Source organism: Salvelinus sp. IW2-2015, linkage group LG33, assembly GCF_002910315.2.
Source record: "Salvelinus sp. IW2-2015 linkage group LG33, ASM291031v2, whole genome shotgun sequence".
Lineage (NCBI taxonomy): Eukaryota > Metazoa > Chordata > Actinopteri > Salmoniformes > Salmonidae > Salvelinus > Salvelinus sp. IW2-2015.
The window spans coordinates 30,538,940-30,555,186 of NC_036872.1; the positions used below are offsets into that span (position 1 = coordinate 30,538,940).

The 16,247-nt window shown below is 41.9% G+C and overlaps 1 protein-coding gene across 1 annotated transcript in view; it reads left to right on the top strand.

Moving 5' to 3' along the window:
• The window catches only part of LOC111957566 (protein patched homolog 1-like), an 87,562-nt gene that overhangs the window by 11,558 nt on the left and 59,757 nt on the right, over positions 1-16,247 (top strand). Inside the window, 3 exon segments of the mRNA XM_070437089.1 lie at positions 3,923-4,031; positions 4,034-4,047; positions 15,657-15,775. Of these exon segments, the coding sequence (XP_070293190.1) occupies positions 3,923-4,031; positions 4,034-4,047; positions 15,657-15,775 (242 nt within the window).

Here is a 16,247-nt window from a genome sequence, read left to right on the forward strand (position 1 = left end):
GGTGGCTCTTAGGTCTGGGATACTAAAACGGTTTGTAGAGTGGTGTGCCTGCGTGTGTGTGTGTTGTGTGTCCTGCGTGTGTGAATTGCCTGCGTGTGATGTGTGCCTCGTGTGTGTGCCTGCGTGTGTGTGCCTGCATGTGTGTGCCTGCTGTGTGTGTGCTGCCGTGCGCGCTAGTCGCGGCGCGCGCGTGTGTGTGTGTGTGTGTGTGTGTGGCTGTGTGTGTGTGGTGTGTTTTGGTGTGGTGGTGGTTGGTGTGTGTGTGTGTGTGTGTGTGGTTGGTGTGTGTGCCGTGTGTGTGTGTGTGTGTCCTGTGTGTGTGTGTGGAGGAGGGAAACAACAGAACATTATTACTGGTTTTATTTTCCCCCTGATCTCTTACCTCACACTCTCCAGCATAACAGTAGAACGAGATTGAACCTGATCTCTTACCTCATCCACGGCATGAAACAGTAAAATAGAGATAACCTGATCTGCGTACTCGTCCATCTCCAGTAGGAACCAGTAAATAAGAGATGAACCTGATCTCTTACCTCCATCTCCAGGAATGAACAGTAAACAGAGATGAACCTGATCTCTTACCTCCATCTCCAGTTGGAACAGTAAATAGAGAGATGAAGCCTGTCTTCTCACCTCCATCCCAGTATCGAACAGAGGTAGAAGACAGATGATGAACCTGATCTGCTTACCCTCCATCTCCAGATGAACAAGTAAAACAAAGCATGAACTGATCTCTTACGCCATCCCCAGATGAACAGTAAACAGAGGATACCTGGATCTCTACCTCCATCCCCAGGAAACAGTAAACAGAGATGAACCTGATCTCTTAACCTCCATCCCCAGCATTGAACAAAGAAACAGAGATGAGCGACTGGATCCTCTTACCTCCATCCCCAGGATGACAGTAAACAAGATAACTGATCTCTTACCTCCATCTTCAGACAATGAACAGATAAATAGAGAATGAACCTGCATCTCTTACCTCCGATCCCCCAGAATGAACCAGTAAACAGAGATGAAGGACTCTTGAGTGCGTGGCTACCTCCAGCCCCAGCGAATGAATCAAGTAAACATAGAATGAAGCCTAGATCTTGTACCTCCATCCCCAAGGCGTAACAGGAAGAGTGAAAAATATTGAACCCTGAGTCTGCTTACTCTCCATCTCAACAAGATGAACAGAAATAGAGATGAACCTGGATGTCTTCTTACCTCCATTCCTCGAGATATGAGACAGTTAAAATGATGGTGAGATGAACCTGATCTCTCAGCCTCCATCCCCAGAGAACAGTAAACAGAGATGAAACACTGATGCTCTTGGTAGCGTGCTCCATCCCAGATGAACCAGTAAATAGAGATGAACCTATCTCTCTACCTCCATCCCCAGATGGAATCAGTAAACAGAGATGAACCTGATCTTCTTTACCCGCCATCCCAATAGAACAGAAATCAGAAGTGAACCTTGTCTCTTACCTCCGAGTCCCCGAATGAACACTAAACAGAGAGAAACCTGATCTCTTACCTCCATCCCAGATGAACTAAGACCTACTCCTCCTTCAAACAGAATGAGATGAACCTGATATCTTACCTCCATTCGCCAGATGAACAGTAAACTAGAGAACCTGATCTCTACCTCCATCCCAGATGAACAGTTAAATAGAGATGAACCTATCTCTACCTCCATTCCCCAGATGAACAGTAAACATGAGAGATGAACCTGATCTCCTTACCTCCCATCATCATGAACAGTAAAACGCATGATAACCTGATCCTTCTAAACTCTCCATCCGCCAGGTCCTAAGAGATGAACCTGACCAGGCTTCGCAAACATAACAGATATGAACCTGATCTCTTACCTCCATCCCAGTCTTTGATGAACTATGTAAATTAGTAGATGAACCCTGATCTCTTACCTCCATCCCACAGATGAACAGTTACAATAGAGATGAACGCTGATCTCTTACCGTCCATCTTCCAGTATGAACAGTAAACAGAGATGAACCTGATCTCTTACCTCCATCCCCGAGAATCAGTAAAATATGAGCATGAACTGCGATTCTTACCTCTCACATCCCCAGCATGACAGCTAAAAACAGAGCATGAACCTGATCTCTTATCCTCCAGATGAACAGAAATGAGAGACTATCTTTCCCACTAATGAACCAGTCAAATAGAGGATGAACCCTTAGACTCCTACTCGCAATCCCCCCCCCCCCCCCCTCCCCCCCCCCCCCCCACCCCTCCCCTGATGAACAAGTAAAATAGAGGAAAACCTGATCTCTCACCTCCAATTCCCCAGATGAAACCAGTAAAAGTAGAGATGAAACCTGTGATCTTCATTACCTCCATCCCCAGGAGTGAACGAGTTAAAACACGAGATGAACCGATCTCTTATCCTCACTCCCGAGACAGGTATGACGAGATGATAATCTTACAATCGTTCCAGATTGGAACTTACATATGAACTCTCTTTACTTCCATCTCCAGCGATGACAGTAACAGAGAGAACCCTATCTCTTACCTCCAATCCCCAGATGAACAGTAAACAGGAGATGACCTGATCTCTACCTCCATCCCCAGATGAAACCAGTAAACAGAGATTGAACCTGGATCTCTTACATCCATCCCCAGGCAGATGAAACAGTAAACAGAGATAACTTGATCTCTTACCTCGCATCCCCCAGAGAACAGTTAAACAGAGATGAACCTGATCTCTTACCTCCATCCCCAGATGAACAGTAAACAGAGATGAACCTGATCTCTTACCTCCATCTCCAGATGAACAGTCAACAGAGATGAACCTGATCTCTTACCTCCATCCCCAGATGAACAGTAAACAGAGATGAACCTGATCTCTTTTGTCTGACACTCACACTCTCTGTGTGTGGTCCTACACGTCCTCAACACTCCACACACGCTAGCGTTGGGTGACGTCAACATTTGTCCTGTCATGATGATGTACTCATGAAACATTGTGATATATGATGGCACCCTATTGGCCCCAATATCTTATTTTTTGAATTTTGCGCTGCTTTGGTGGAATTCTCTGCTCTGTCTATCTTAAATTCCTCTTGCGTTCTGCATATAACATATTTATTGAAATAGGCTAGTAGGGATAGGCCAGTTACTAGGAGTGCCACCCGTGTGGTATTTACTGCGTGGCTCCAGCCATGTACCAAGTAGGCTAAACCATCGTCTGTCACATCACGATGTCGTCACCATCGAAAGGTTGGCTGTCTATCATCGTCTATCATCGTCAGCCAACCCTAACAAACATAGTGTGAGTGTGATTCTGCGTAGCTCCATTTGGGGCAGATAGGGCTAAGACGGGATGTATTGTGTTTTGTGTCTGCAGAACGTTAGTGAGATAAGTGTGTGAGCATCGTGTTTTTGATCTTAGCGTGTGTACAATAACTGTTAACCCAGAAGTCAAATCTTGCGTGATTAACTATTGTGTTCATACATGTTATAAATGAAGGTACCCTCGCAAAAGGAAACTCTCAACCAAAGAGTGGGTAGCAAGTTGTTTTCTTTCCTCTAAAAAGCCACACAAGCTGCATGCAGTCTTTCTACTCAGGCTTAGTAAGGTGTCATGGAGAGATAAGAGCAATGTATTCCACTCCTAAACACAACCCTACGAAACACCTGAGGCAGACACCTGTCATATATCTTAATCCAATCAAACACTTGCCTGAAGATCAAGTTGGAAGTTGGAACATACCAAGATGTTTTGCAGCTGTTGATATCTCCTTCCGTATGCTCTGCAATATATTTTATTATCATATCATTGGCGTCATGATGTATCTCCTCTTGCAATGTGTTGTGTTTTGTAGCCCCCTATCTGAACAGGTTGAAATTCTAATGGATTTCTCTCTCTTTATCTCTCTTTATCTCTCTTTATCTCTSTCTCTCTCTCTCTCTGTAGGACCGTACGGGGGAGTGTTTGAAGAGGACAGGGGCTAGTGTAGCTCTCACCTCCATCAGTAACGTCACTGCTTTCTTCATGGCAGCTCTCATCCCTATACCTGCCCTACGACCTTCTCTCTGCAGGTACCCTGTGTGTGTGTGTTGTGCTCGTTGGTTTTGCTGCAGTGTGTGTGTGGTTGTGTCGTGGTTGTGCTGCAGGTGTGTTATGTGGGTTGTTGCTCGTGGTTGTGCTGCAGGTGTGTGTGTGTGGTTGTGCTCGTGGTTTTTTGCAGGTGTTGTGTGTGGTTTGTGCTCGTAGTTGTGTTGCAGGTGTGTGTGTGTGGTGTTGCTCGTGGTTGTGTTGCAGGTGTGTGTGTTGGTTGTGCTCGTGGTTGTGTTTGCAGGTTGTGTGTGTGTGGTTGTGCTCGTGGTTGTGTTGCAGGTGTGTGTGTTGTGAATTTGCTCGTGGTTGTGTTGCAGGTGTGGTGTGTGTGCATTGTGCTCGTGGTTGTGTGTGCAGGTGTGTGGTGTGTGTTGGTTGGTGCTCGTGGTTGTGTTGCAGTTGTGTGTGTGTGTGGTTGTGCTGTGGTTGTGTGCAGGTGTGTGTGTTGTTGTGCTGCGTGGTTGTGTGCAGGTGTGTGTGTGGGTGTGTGTGTTGCAGGTGTGTGTTGTGTTGTTGTGTTGCAGGTGTGTGTGTGTGTGGTTGTGTTGCAGGGTGTGTGTGGTGTGTAGCAGTGGTGTGTGTGTGGTGTGTGTGTGTGGTTGTGCTCGTGTTTGTGTTGCAAGTGTTACTGTGTGTGGTTGTGTTGAGGGCTGTGTGTGGAGTGTGTTGTTGTTTTGCAGGGTTTTGTTTTGGTGTTGTGTGTGTTGTGTTGCAGTGGGTGTGGTTGAGGTGTGTGTGTGTGTGTGTTTGTGTGTGTGGTTGTGTTTGCAGGATGTGTGTGTGTGTGTGTGTGTGTGGTTGCAGGTGTTTGTGTGTGTGGTTGCTGTTGCCAAGTGTGGTGTGTGTGTTGCTGCTGTGTGTGTGTTGTGATTGTGTGTGCAGTCTGTGTGTTAGTGGTTGTGTTGGCAGGTGTGTGGGATGCGTATGTGTGTGGTTGTGTTGCAGGTGCTGCGATGTGTGTGTGTTTGTGTTGTGTGGTGTGTGTGGTTGTGTTGCAGGTGTGTGGGTGTGTGTGGTGTGTGTGTTGCAGGTGTGTGTGTGGTGTGTGTGTGTGTGTGGTTGGTCAGGCGCTTTTTATTGACTTCAATTCATCAAAATGAAAGTTAGAACCCTTTTGTGGCCTTGATTGGTTGATGGGGCCCAATATCTGTCCACCGAACCCAATCCTCTTCCTAGGGGTCCAGCACAAGAAGGCAGTTTTATTACTATTTAAAAACATTACAATACATTCACAGATTTCACAACACACTGTGTGCCCTCAGCCCCCTACTCCACCACTACCACATATCTACAGTACTAAATCCATGTGTACTTGTGTGTATAGTGCGTATGTTATTGTGTGTGTGTGTGCGTGTGTGTATAGTGCATATGTTATCATGTGTGTGTGTGTATGCGTGTCTGTGACTGTTTTTGTGTTGCTTCACAGTCCCGCTGTTCCATAAGGTGTTTTTTTCTGTTTTTTWAAATCTAATTTTACTGCTTTCATCAGTTACTTGATATGGAATAGAGTTCCATGTAGTCATGGCTCTATGTAGTACTGTGCCCCTCCCATAGTCTGTTCTGGATTTGGGGACTGTGAAGAAACCTCTTGTGGCATGGCTTGTGGGGTGTGCATGGGTGTCCGAGCTGTGTGCCAGTAGTTCAAACAGACAACTCGGTGCATTCAACATGTCAATACCTCTCATAAACACAAGTAATGATGAAGTCAATCTCTCCTCCACGTTGAGTCAAGAGATTGACATGCATATTATAAKAWWTTTCTCTCTGTGTACATCCAAGGGCCAGCCGTGCTCTGTTCTGAGCCAATTGCAAAGTCCCTTTTTGTGGCACCTGACCACACAACTGAAAAGTAGTCCAGGTACGACAAAACTAGGGCCTGTAGGACCTGCCTTGTTGATAGTGTTAAGAAGGCAGAGCAGTGCTTTATTATGGACAGACTTCTCCCCATTTTAGATACTGTTGTATCAACATGTTTTTGACCATGACAGTTTACAATCCAGGTTTAATCCAAGCAGTTTAGTCACCTCGACTTACTCAATTTCCACATTATTTATTACAAGATTTAGTTGGGTTTAGTGAATGATTTGTCACAAATACAATGCTTTTAGTTTTAGAAATATTTAGGAGTAACTTTTTCCTTGCCACCCACTCTGGAACTGTTGCACTCTGAAAAGTGCAACTCTTTGTTAAATGTTGCGGCCAATTCAGTCGCTGTAGTAGCTGACGTGTATAGTGTCATTCGTATACATAGACACACTGGCTTTACTCAAAGCCTGTGGCATGTCATTAGTAAAGATTGAAAAAAGTAATGGGCCTAGACAGCTGCCCTGGGGAATTCCTGATTCTACCTGGATTATGTTGGAGAGGGTGTTCTTTAATGGAATCCTCTCCAACATAATCCAGGTAGGGAGGTGGTTAAAGGGGCAATCTGCAGTTGCTACATCCATTTTTGGAATTATAAATCTATCATATGTATATGAAAAATATCATTTAGAAATGCATCATGAGTTTAGTTCAGCTGTCGTACCCTATCAGAACCCAAAATATAATCTTATTTTACTTCAATGTTTGTAAACAATGTACATGCAAACAAACGCTGTGTAGCCTCAAAACATGGTCAAAACTATAATTGTTATGTAATGGATGGTCAGTCCTTGCATCCATAGCTCTTTCTATGCATTTGAGAGTGGTTGCATTCCTCCAGTCCCATCCCTCAGCTTTTTACTGAAACAGTGGCAGGGGGGCTTTAACTTTGTTATGGTTGTTTGTTATGGGGGGGCTCTAATTTGACTCACATCTGTCATTAATTTGTGAAGAGAGGGAGGGGGTAGACAGAGAGAGACAGAGAGGTGTTAGAAGAGTGTTAGAAGAGAAGTGTTAGAAGAGAAATAGTTATGTGTGTTTGAGAGATCAGTCTTTTCTTTTCAGTCTTTTCTTTCTTCTCCTCTTCTCTCTTTCTCTCTCTCTTCTCTTCTCTCTCTCTCAACTGTGTGTGTGGTGGAGTACCTTAACACACACACAGCTGTTTTACCTCTGACCCCAGGAAGAGGTAGCTGAGTTCTTGTGCCATTGCCCTGACAACAAGCCCAGCTGCACGCTACACATACCACGCCACAGACATGTCTGACATACACAGTTGAATCTGGTAATGAACGGTGTGGCTGTTGGACAAGTTGAGGAGACTAAATTACTTGGCGTTACCTTAGATTGGTAAACTGTCATGGTCAAAACATATAGATTCAATGGTTGTAAAGATGGGGAGAGGTCTAGCCGTAATAAAGAGATGCTCTGCTTTTTTGACACCACACTCCAAAAAGCAAGTTCTGCAGGCTKTAGTTTTGTCTAATCTTGATTATTGTCCAGTAGTGTGGTCCAGTGCTGCAAGGAAAGACCTAGTTKAGCTGCAGCTGGCCCAGAACAGAGCGGCATGTCTTGCTCTTCACTGTAATCAGAGGGCTGATATAAATAGAGAGACTGACTGCATCACTTCTTCTTTATATAAGACGCATTAACGTGTTGAAAATCCCGAATTGTTTGCGTAGTCAACTTACACACAGCTCTGACACACACACTTATCCCGCCAGACATGCCACCAGGGGTCTTTTCACAGTCCCCAAATCCAGAACAAATTCAAGAAAGTGTACAGTATCATATGGAGCCCTTATTGCATGGAACTACATTCCATCTCATATTGCTCAAATTAACAGCAAACCTGGTTTCAAAAAACAGATAAAGCAACACCTCACGACACAACGCCTCTCCCCTATTTGACCTAGATAGTTTGTGTGTATGTATTGGTATGTAGGCTACGTGTGCCTTTAAAAAAAATGTATGTAGTTCTGTCCTTGAGTTGTTCTTGTTTATTGATGTTCTGTAATATGTCATTCTGTATTATGTTTCATGTTTTGTGTGGACCCCAGGAATGGGGATCCTAATAAAATACACAACTCACACACACACACACGCGCATGCCCCCTCGTACGCACACGCGCGCACACACACACACCCACTCACTCACTCCTACACTCACTCACTCACTCACTCACTCACTCACTCACTCACTCACTCACTCACTCACTCACTCACTCACTCCTACACACACTCACTCCTACACACACTCACTCCTACACACACTCTCACTTACACTCACTCACACTTACACTCACTCTCTCCTGATACAGGCCAGACGTTACTCTACTCTCACAGTGAAGCCAATATTAGTATGTGTGGACAGATGGCTTTAGTACAGGGGTCTGTCAAACATGATCTACTTACCCCAAAGGTCTGATTGAACCAGGACACACACACACACACACACACACACACACACACACACACACACACACACACACACACACACACACACACACACACACACACACACACACACACACACACACACACACACACACACACACACACACACACACCACTTGTTCACAAACCCAAGCTATATGAGCCCACTTACCTGACACACATATTCGTGCGCTCACATGTGCAGTGTCTTCAGAAAGTATTCATACCCCTTGACTTTTTCAACATTTTGTTGTGTTACAGCCTGAATTTAAAATTGATTAAATTGAAAGGTTGTGCCACAATGTCAAAGTGGAATTTTGTTTTTACAATTTTTTACAATTTTTTTTGTTTTTGTGTTGGACATGATTTTTGAATGATTACCCCATCTCAGTACCCTACACATACATTGATCTGTAAGGTCACTCAGTCGAGTAGTTAATTTCGAACACAGATTCAACCACAAAGACCACAGAGGTTTTCCAATGCCTCGCAAAGAAGGGCACCTATTGGTAGATGGGTATAAATAAAAGCAGACACTGAATATCTCTTTGAGCATGTTGAAGTTATTAATGACACTTTGGGTGGTGTATCAATACACCAAGTCACTACAAAGATACAGGTGTCCTTCCTAACTCAGTTTCCGTAGAGGAAGGAAACCGCTCAGGGATTTCAAACAGGACTAAAGAGATACATATACCCCCACTAAAGAGATAAATATACCCCCACTAAAGAGATAAAGATATCCCCCAGTAAAGAGATAAATACTGTATATCTCCCACTAAAGTGATAAATATATCTCCCACTAAAGAGATAAATATATCCCCCACTAAAGAGTTAAATATATCCCCACCTAAAGAGATAAATATATCCCCACCTAAAGAGTTAAATATATCCCACACTAAAGAGATAAAGATAGCCCCCACTAAAATTGATAAAGATACCCCCCACTAAAGAGATAAAGGACATGTGATGTGTTGTGGGTTTTTCTCCCTCTCCTCCTCTGCCTTTCTCTCTTTTTCTCCCTCTCTCTTTCTCTCTCTGCCTTTCTCTCTCTCTTTCTCTCTCTGCCTTTCTCTCTCTCTCTCTGCCTTTCTTTCTCTCTCTCTTTCTCTCTCTCTCTCTGCCTTTCTTTTTCTCTCTCTTTCTCTTTCTCTCTCTGCCTTTCTCTCTCTCTCTCTCTCTCTGCCTTTCTCTCTCTCTCTCTCTCTCTCTGCATTTCTCTCTCTCTCTGCCTCTCTCTCTGCCTCTCTCTCTGCCTCTCTCTCTGCCTCTCTCTCTCTCTCTCTGCCTCTCTCTCTCTCTCTCTCTCTCTCTCTCTGTCTTTCTCTCTCTCTCTCTCTCTGCCTTTCTCTCTTTTCCTCTATTTTTCTCTCTTTTTCTCTCTTTCTCTCTCTCGTGTTGTGTAAGGAATTGAGACTTTACAATGAGGTAAGGAATGAGTGAAGGAGGGGGAGCGTTGTGTATGTTTGTGTGTGTGTGTCTAGTTGATGTTAAGTCGTGGTTACAGTGGGAGGGAATAGGGTGCTGTAAATTGGCATTAGTGAGAACGTGTGTAGGGGTGTGTGTATGTGTGTTGTCTGCGAGCCCTAGTGCCTGCTCATCACCTCAAGCCCTGCAGGCCTCTGTCTACCTGGGTGGTCTGGCACATACACAGGACTAGTGTGTGTGTTCAGTGGTCTGGCAGCTACACAGGATCCAGATTGTGTTCTGGGCAGGGACCCAGCCTAACCCCACCCTCGTCTCTCTACTCCTCTCACTCTGTCTCTCTATACTCACGCTCCCTTTCTCATTTTCTTTCCTCTAGGTCCACCTCTTACACTCTAACACATGAAAATATATTATAGTATACTATGATATACACTACGTTCAAAAGTTTGGGGTCACTTTTGAAATGTCCTTGTTTTTGAAAGAGAAGCAAATTTTTTTGTCCATTAAAATAACATCAAATTGATCAGAAATACAGTGTAGACATTGTTAATGTTGTAAACGACTATTGTAGTTGGAAACGGCTGATTTTGAATGGAATATCTACGTAGGCGTACAAATCAAATCAAATCAAATTGTATCGGTCACATACACACGGTTAGCAGATGTTAATGCGAGTGTAGCGAAATGCTTGTGCCAACAGTGCATTAATATCTAACAAATAATCTAACAATTCCCAACAACTACCTAATACACACAAATCTAAAGGGGTGAATGAGAATATGTACATGTAAGTATATGGATGAGCGATGGCTCGAGCGCATAGGCAAGGTGCTGTACATGGTGTAAAATACAGTATATACATGTAATATGAGTAATGTAAGATGTGTAAACATTATTAAAGTGGCATTATTTAAAGTGACATTGTTTAAAGTGACTAGTGATCCATTTATTAAAGTGTCCAGTGATTGGGTCTCAATGTAGGCAGCAGCCTCTCTGAGTTAGTGATGGCTGTTTAGCAGTCTGATGGCCTTGAGATAGAAGCTGTTCTCAATGTCTCGGTTCTCAATTTCAGAGGGCCCATTATCAGCAACCATTACTCCTGTGTTCCAATGGCACGTTGTGTTAGCTATTCCAAGTTTATCATTTAAAATAACCCTTTTGTAATTGTGTTAGCACAGCTGAAAACTGTTGTCCTGATTAAAGAAGCAATAAAACTGGCCTTCTTTAGACTCGCAAAACCCGCAAAACACCAGTCTCAATGTCAGCAGTGAAGAGGCGATTCTGGGATGCTGGCCTTCTAGGCAGAGTTGCAATGAAAAGGCCATATCACAGACAGTCCAATAAAACAAAAATATTAAAAGGGCAAAATAACACAAATACTGGACAGAGGACTCTGCCTAGAAGGCCAGCATCCCAGAATCACCTCTTCACTGTTGACGTTGAGACTGGTGTTTTGCGGGTACTATTTAACCTCTCTGCGCTACGGATCCCTTTAGCAGGATCATTTTCCTAAACAACCGCTGAATTGCAGGGCGCAAAATATTACTAAAAATATTTATAATCATGCAATCACAAGTGAAATATACCAAAACACAGTTTAGCTTGTTGTTAATCCACCTATCGTGTCAGATTTTGAAAATATACTTTACAGCGAAAGCAATCCAAGCTTTGGTGAGTGTATCAATCAATGCTAGAACAGCTAGCCCAAATTAGCATGGTCACGAAAGTCAGAAAAAGCAATAAATATAATCGTTTACCTTTGATAATCTCTTGGATGTTTGCACTCACAAGACTCCCAGTTACACAATAACTGTTCTTTTTGTTCGATAAATATTACTTTTATAACAAAAATGCCATTTGGGTTGCGCGTTATGTTCAGAAACTACAGCCTCGTTCCGTTCGACGAAAATTCCAAAAAAGTATCCGTAATGTTCGTAGAAAACATGTCAAATGTTTTTTATAATCAATCCTCAGATTGTTTTTAACATACATAATCGATAATATTTCAACCGGACCGTAACCTATTCAATAAAAGAGAGAAAGAAAATGGAGAGTTACCCCTCTCGCGCGCAGGAACTAATCAAAGGACACCTGACTAGTTTTGAAAATTCTCGCTTATTTTTCAAAATAAAAGCCTGAAACTATGTCTAAAGCCTGGTCATAGCCTGAGGAAGCCATTGGAAAAGGAATCTGGTTGATACCCCTTTAAATTGAAGAAAGACGGGAAATGAAACACAGATTAAAAAAATTATAATAATCACTTCCGGGTTAGATTTCCTCAGGTTTTCAGTTTTGTTAAACTCACAGACAATATTTTGACAGTTTTGGAAACTTTGGAGTGTTTTCTATCCTAATCTGTAAATTATATGCATATTCTACGCATCTGGAACTGAGAAATAGTCCGTTTACCTTAGGAACGTATTTAAAAAAATAAAAAAAAAAATCTGACCCCCTAGCGTCAAGGAAAGTTAATGAAACTGCCAGTTGTGTGACTTGTGAGGCATCTGTTCTCAAACTAGACACTCTAATGTACTTGTTCTTCTTGCCTCAGTTGTGCACCGGGGCCTCCCACTCCTCTTTCTATTTCTGGTTAAGCCAGTTTGCCCTGTTCTGTGAAAGGAGTAGTACACATCGTTGTAGCGATATGTTCAGTGGGTTAATATATTTACAGTACAACACGTTAATTGTGCACGTGATTGTCATTGCAGAGTAGAGTAATATGGATAAATAAATGACATTATCATAGTACACATACATTTATTTGTAGGCCTACCATAGTACGCACCACAATATACTATTGTAAACTTTAGTAGGTATTATAGTACAATATGGTAAAATTTCTTATGGGACAGCCTAAAAATCTACAGTAAGTGCTATTACAGTTTTTCCTCAATTGTGTAATAGCTTTTTTTGGAACAATGTTGTTGACTTTCAGAGAGTCCAAAAGTCACAGAACTCTGTAGCCTTTTGCAAAACAGTAAATACATTTTCAAAATGTAATTTCCTTTTCAAAACAAAAATAAATTCAGCAAAACTATATTACACTGTAAAAATTGCAACTACATTCATCAAAAGAACATGACTGCCTGCAAAAAGATTAACACAACCATACTTGTCTCTTGAGTCCAAGCAGACAATACAGAAAGTTAGTCTTTGTTTAAAAAATCCCAGTAGATCAATTCATTTTCTTTGCAGTCACTAAATCATGATGATCAAAATTGGAAATAAAACTATCCAAAGGTGCAGCATTGTGGGCAATTACTCTCCTTGTATGTATATTTCACCAAAAATGTCATACATATCAAAAACTATTCCTGATAAAAAAATGAAATAAACATTAAGCACATTGTGTGCTGGATTCATTCATTGGTATCATCAAAATCCAATTCCATGTGTTCAATACAAAGGTTGGTTTTCTCATAGTTTTATACATTTTCCATTGGCGCACAGAAAGACATTCCACACTAGAAATATGGAAAGGTGCAGTGGTGTAAAGTAAATAAGTAAAAATGAAGTACTACTTAAGTTTTTTTTGTAGTATCTGTACTTTAATTTATTATTTATATTTTTCACAACTTTTWCTTTTATTCCACTACATTTCTAAAGWAAATAATGTAGTTTTTACCTCATACATTTTCCCTGACACCCAAAAGTACTACATTTTGAATGCTCAGGCAGGACATCAATATGGTCCAGTTCACGCACCTATCAATATAATGCGTCTGTCACGCCCTGACCTTAGTTATCTATGTTTTCTTTATTATTTTGGTTAGGTCAGGGTGTGACGAGGGTGGGTATGCTTGTTTTGTATTGTCTAGGTTTTTTTGTATGTCTAGGGGTGTTGGTAAGTCTAGGCATATGTATGTCTATGGTGGCCTGAATTGGTTCCCAATCAGAGGCAGCTGTTTATCGTTGTCTCTGATTGGGGATCATATTTAGGTTGCCATTTTCCCTTTTGGTTTTGTGGGTTCTTATTCTATGTTTAGTTGCCTGTCTGCGCTAGCCATATTAGCTTCACGGTTCATTTTGTTATTTTGTTCGTTTCGTTCAGTGTTCATTCTTTAAATAAAGAAGAATGTACGCTTACGACGCTGTGCCTTGGTCTCCTCCCTACGACGGCCGTGACAGCGTCATCCCTAATGCCTCTGATCTGGTGGACTTGCAAAACACAAATAATGAGTTTGTAATGTCTGAGTTATGTCTGAGTGTTGGAGTGTGCCCCAGGTTGTACGTAAATAATAACAAAACAGGAAAATCTTGTTGGTTTGCTTAATACAAGGAATTTGATGTATAGCATTTATTTTTTTACTTTTACTGAACTATGACAATTTCGTATTTTTTCCACCACTGTACTTAAGTACATTTAAAACCAGATGCTTTTAGACTTTTACTTAAATAGTATTTTGCTGGGTGACTTTCACTTTTACTTGAGTCATTTTCTATTCAGGCATCTTTACTTTTACTCAAGTATGACAATTGAGGACTTTTGTAAAGGTGAATACAATGGAGGAACACAACTGATATGAATGTATAGTATAGGCCTAAATCAAACACTAAAACWAAGCTCTATATTGGAAAGTCACAATATTGGAGATGTTGACTTAGGAGTAACCCAAAGTTAAGTAATGTACACACGTATTACACTAACGGGATGATTTTGAATTTTGTGCAGTGGTATTTACTGATTGCTAGAAACAGTGAACACAATTGTACACATTTCTCTTCTGATTAAAACAATGTGTTAATATCCATAACAGTGAATTTTGTGTGCAATGATGACATTTGTATTTCATGTTTTGCAAAAGGTGGTCTAAGATATGAAGTCAGCTACAAAGGCAAGAAAATGATCAGAAGTACTGTAAATGTATTTCAATATTTGATCATTGCTGTTTTGCTCTAGATATGTTTCAACACAGATTTAAAAAATGCTTGTACGTGATTGAGAAAAACTGTAATGACTGAAAAGTACTACAGTGTGTAGTGTATTCTACAGTATACTACCAAACACGATCGAGGCATACTACAGTGTGTAGTATAGCATTGTACAGTACACTACAACATTCTTTAGTAAGCACTACACGATCGAGGCATACTACAGTGTGTAGTATAGCATTGTACAGTACACTACAACATTCTTTAGTAAGCACTACACGATCGAGGGCTACTGCAGTGTGGAGTATAGTATTCTACAGTATACTACAGTTCGCTACTGTCACGTTGGCATGAAGGATCGGGAGACAGATGCAGGGATGTGTAATAGTTTTTTTTATTAAGCCCAAATTACGGCGTGCCGTGTAAAGGCACAGGGACAAAGACCAAACAAACACGTAACAAAAACACGGTCGAAACCCAAAACAAAAGGGTGAGGAGTACCTCGAATAAATACACACGCGTACAATGATACCACACGGGACGAGACCCGTAATCATCTGCACAATCCACAAGGGCACGAAAGCCCAAAACACACAGCACAAGTACTCACACGCACCAACGGACATAGTAACAATAATCGACAGACAACGGAAACCAAAGGGCACACTTTGGTTTCAAGTACTAATCAGTGGGAATAGGGGACAGGTGTGCGTGATGAAAGTTCCGGAAGGATCCATGACAACTACAGAATACTATGAAACTAAGTACTATAGTATTCTATAGTAAGCTGTAGGATTTTTTTATGTGGGTTAACTCACTTTATCTCTTACTTCAGTGTTATGATATGAAATATGTACACTTTGTGTGTGGGTGCGCATGCCGGTATGTGTGTGTGTGCGTGTGTGTTTAGAGGGGCCGGTGTGATAAGGGTAGGGTTAGGAACAATATGAGTTAATTTAACACCTTGTTCCCTGTGTGTGTTCTCCCTGACCAGGCTGCGGTGGTGGTCGTGTTTAACTTTGCCATGGTGCTGCTCATCTTCCCTGCCATCCTCAGTATGGACCTGTATCGCAGAGAGGACCGGCGTTTTGACATTTTCTGCTGCTTCTACAGGTTACACACACAAACAAACACAAACACACACACACTATGAGCTTGATTCAATCCGTAACGCTGAAGGGCTGCGCTACAGCATGATAGAAGTATAGTGGCAGTTGTCCTGCGTTAGCGGAGATTCATGGTAAACACTGCATATGTCTGCTCAGTCGGAAATGACCTTTACATTTCAATCGTGCTATAGCGCTGAACTTCAGCAATATGGACTGAATCAAGGCCTCTATATCCCTCCCCACCCTGTGGCTGAAAAAGGTGTGTTGTGTGTTGTATTTTTCCATGTGATTACAGCTGAGTGTCTCTCTACCTCAAATCCCCCTCACTGATCATTTAATTACAGTTCAGAGTTTTCTTTCTGTCAGCTTTTCTGTCTGGCTGTCTGTTTATCCTTCTCTCTCTTTATTAAACATCATCTGCCGGTCTGTCAGCCTGTCTGTCTGCCTGACTGACTTCCTGCCTGTCTACGTGTCTG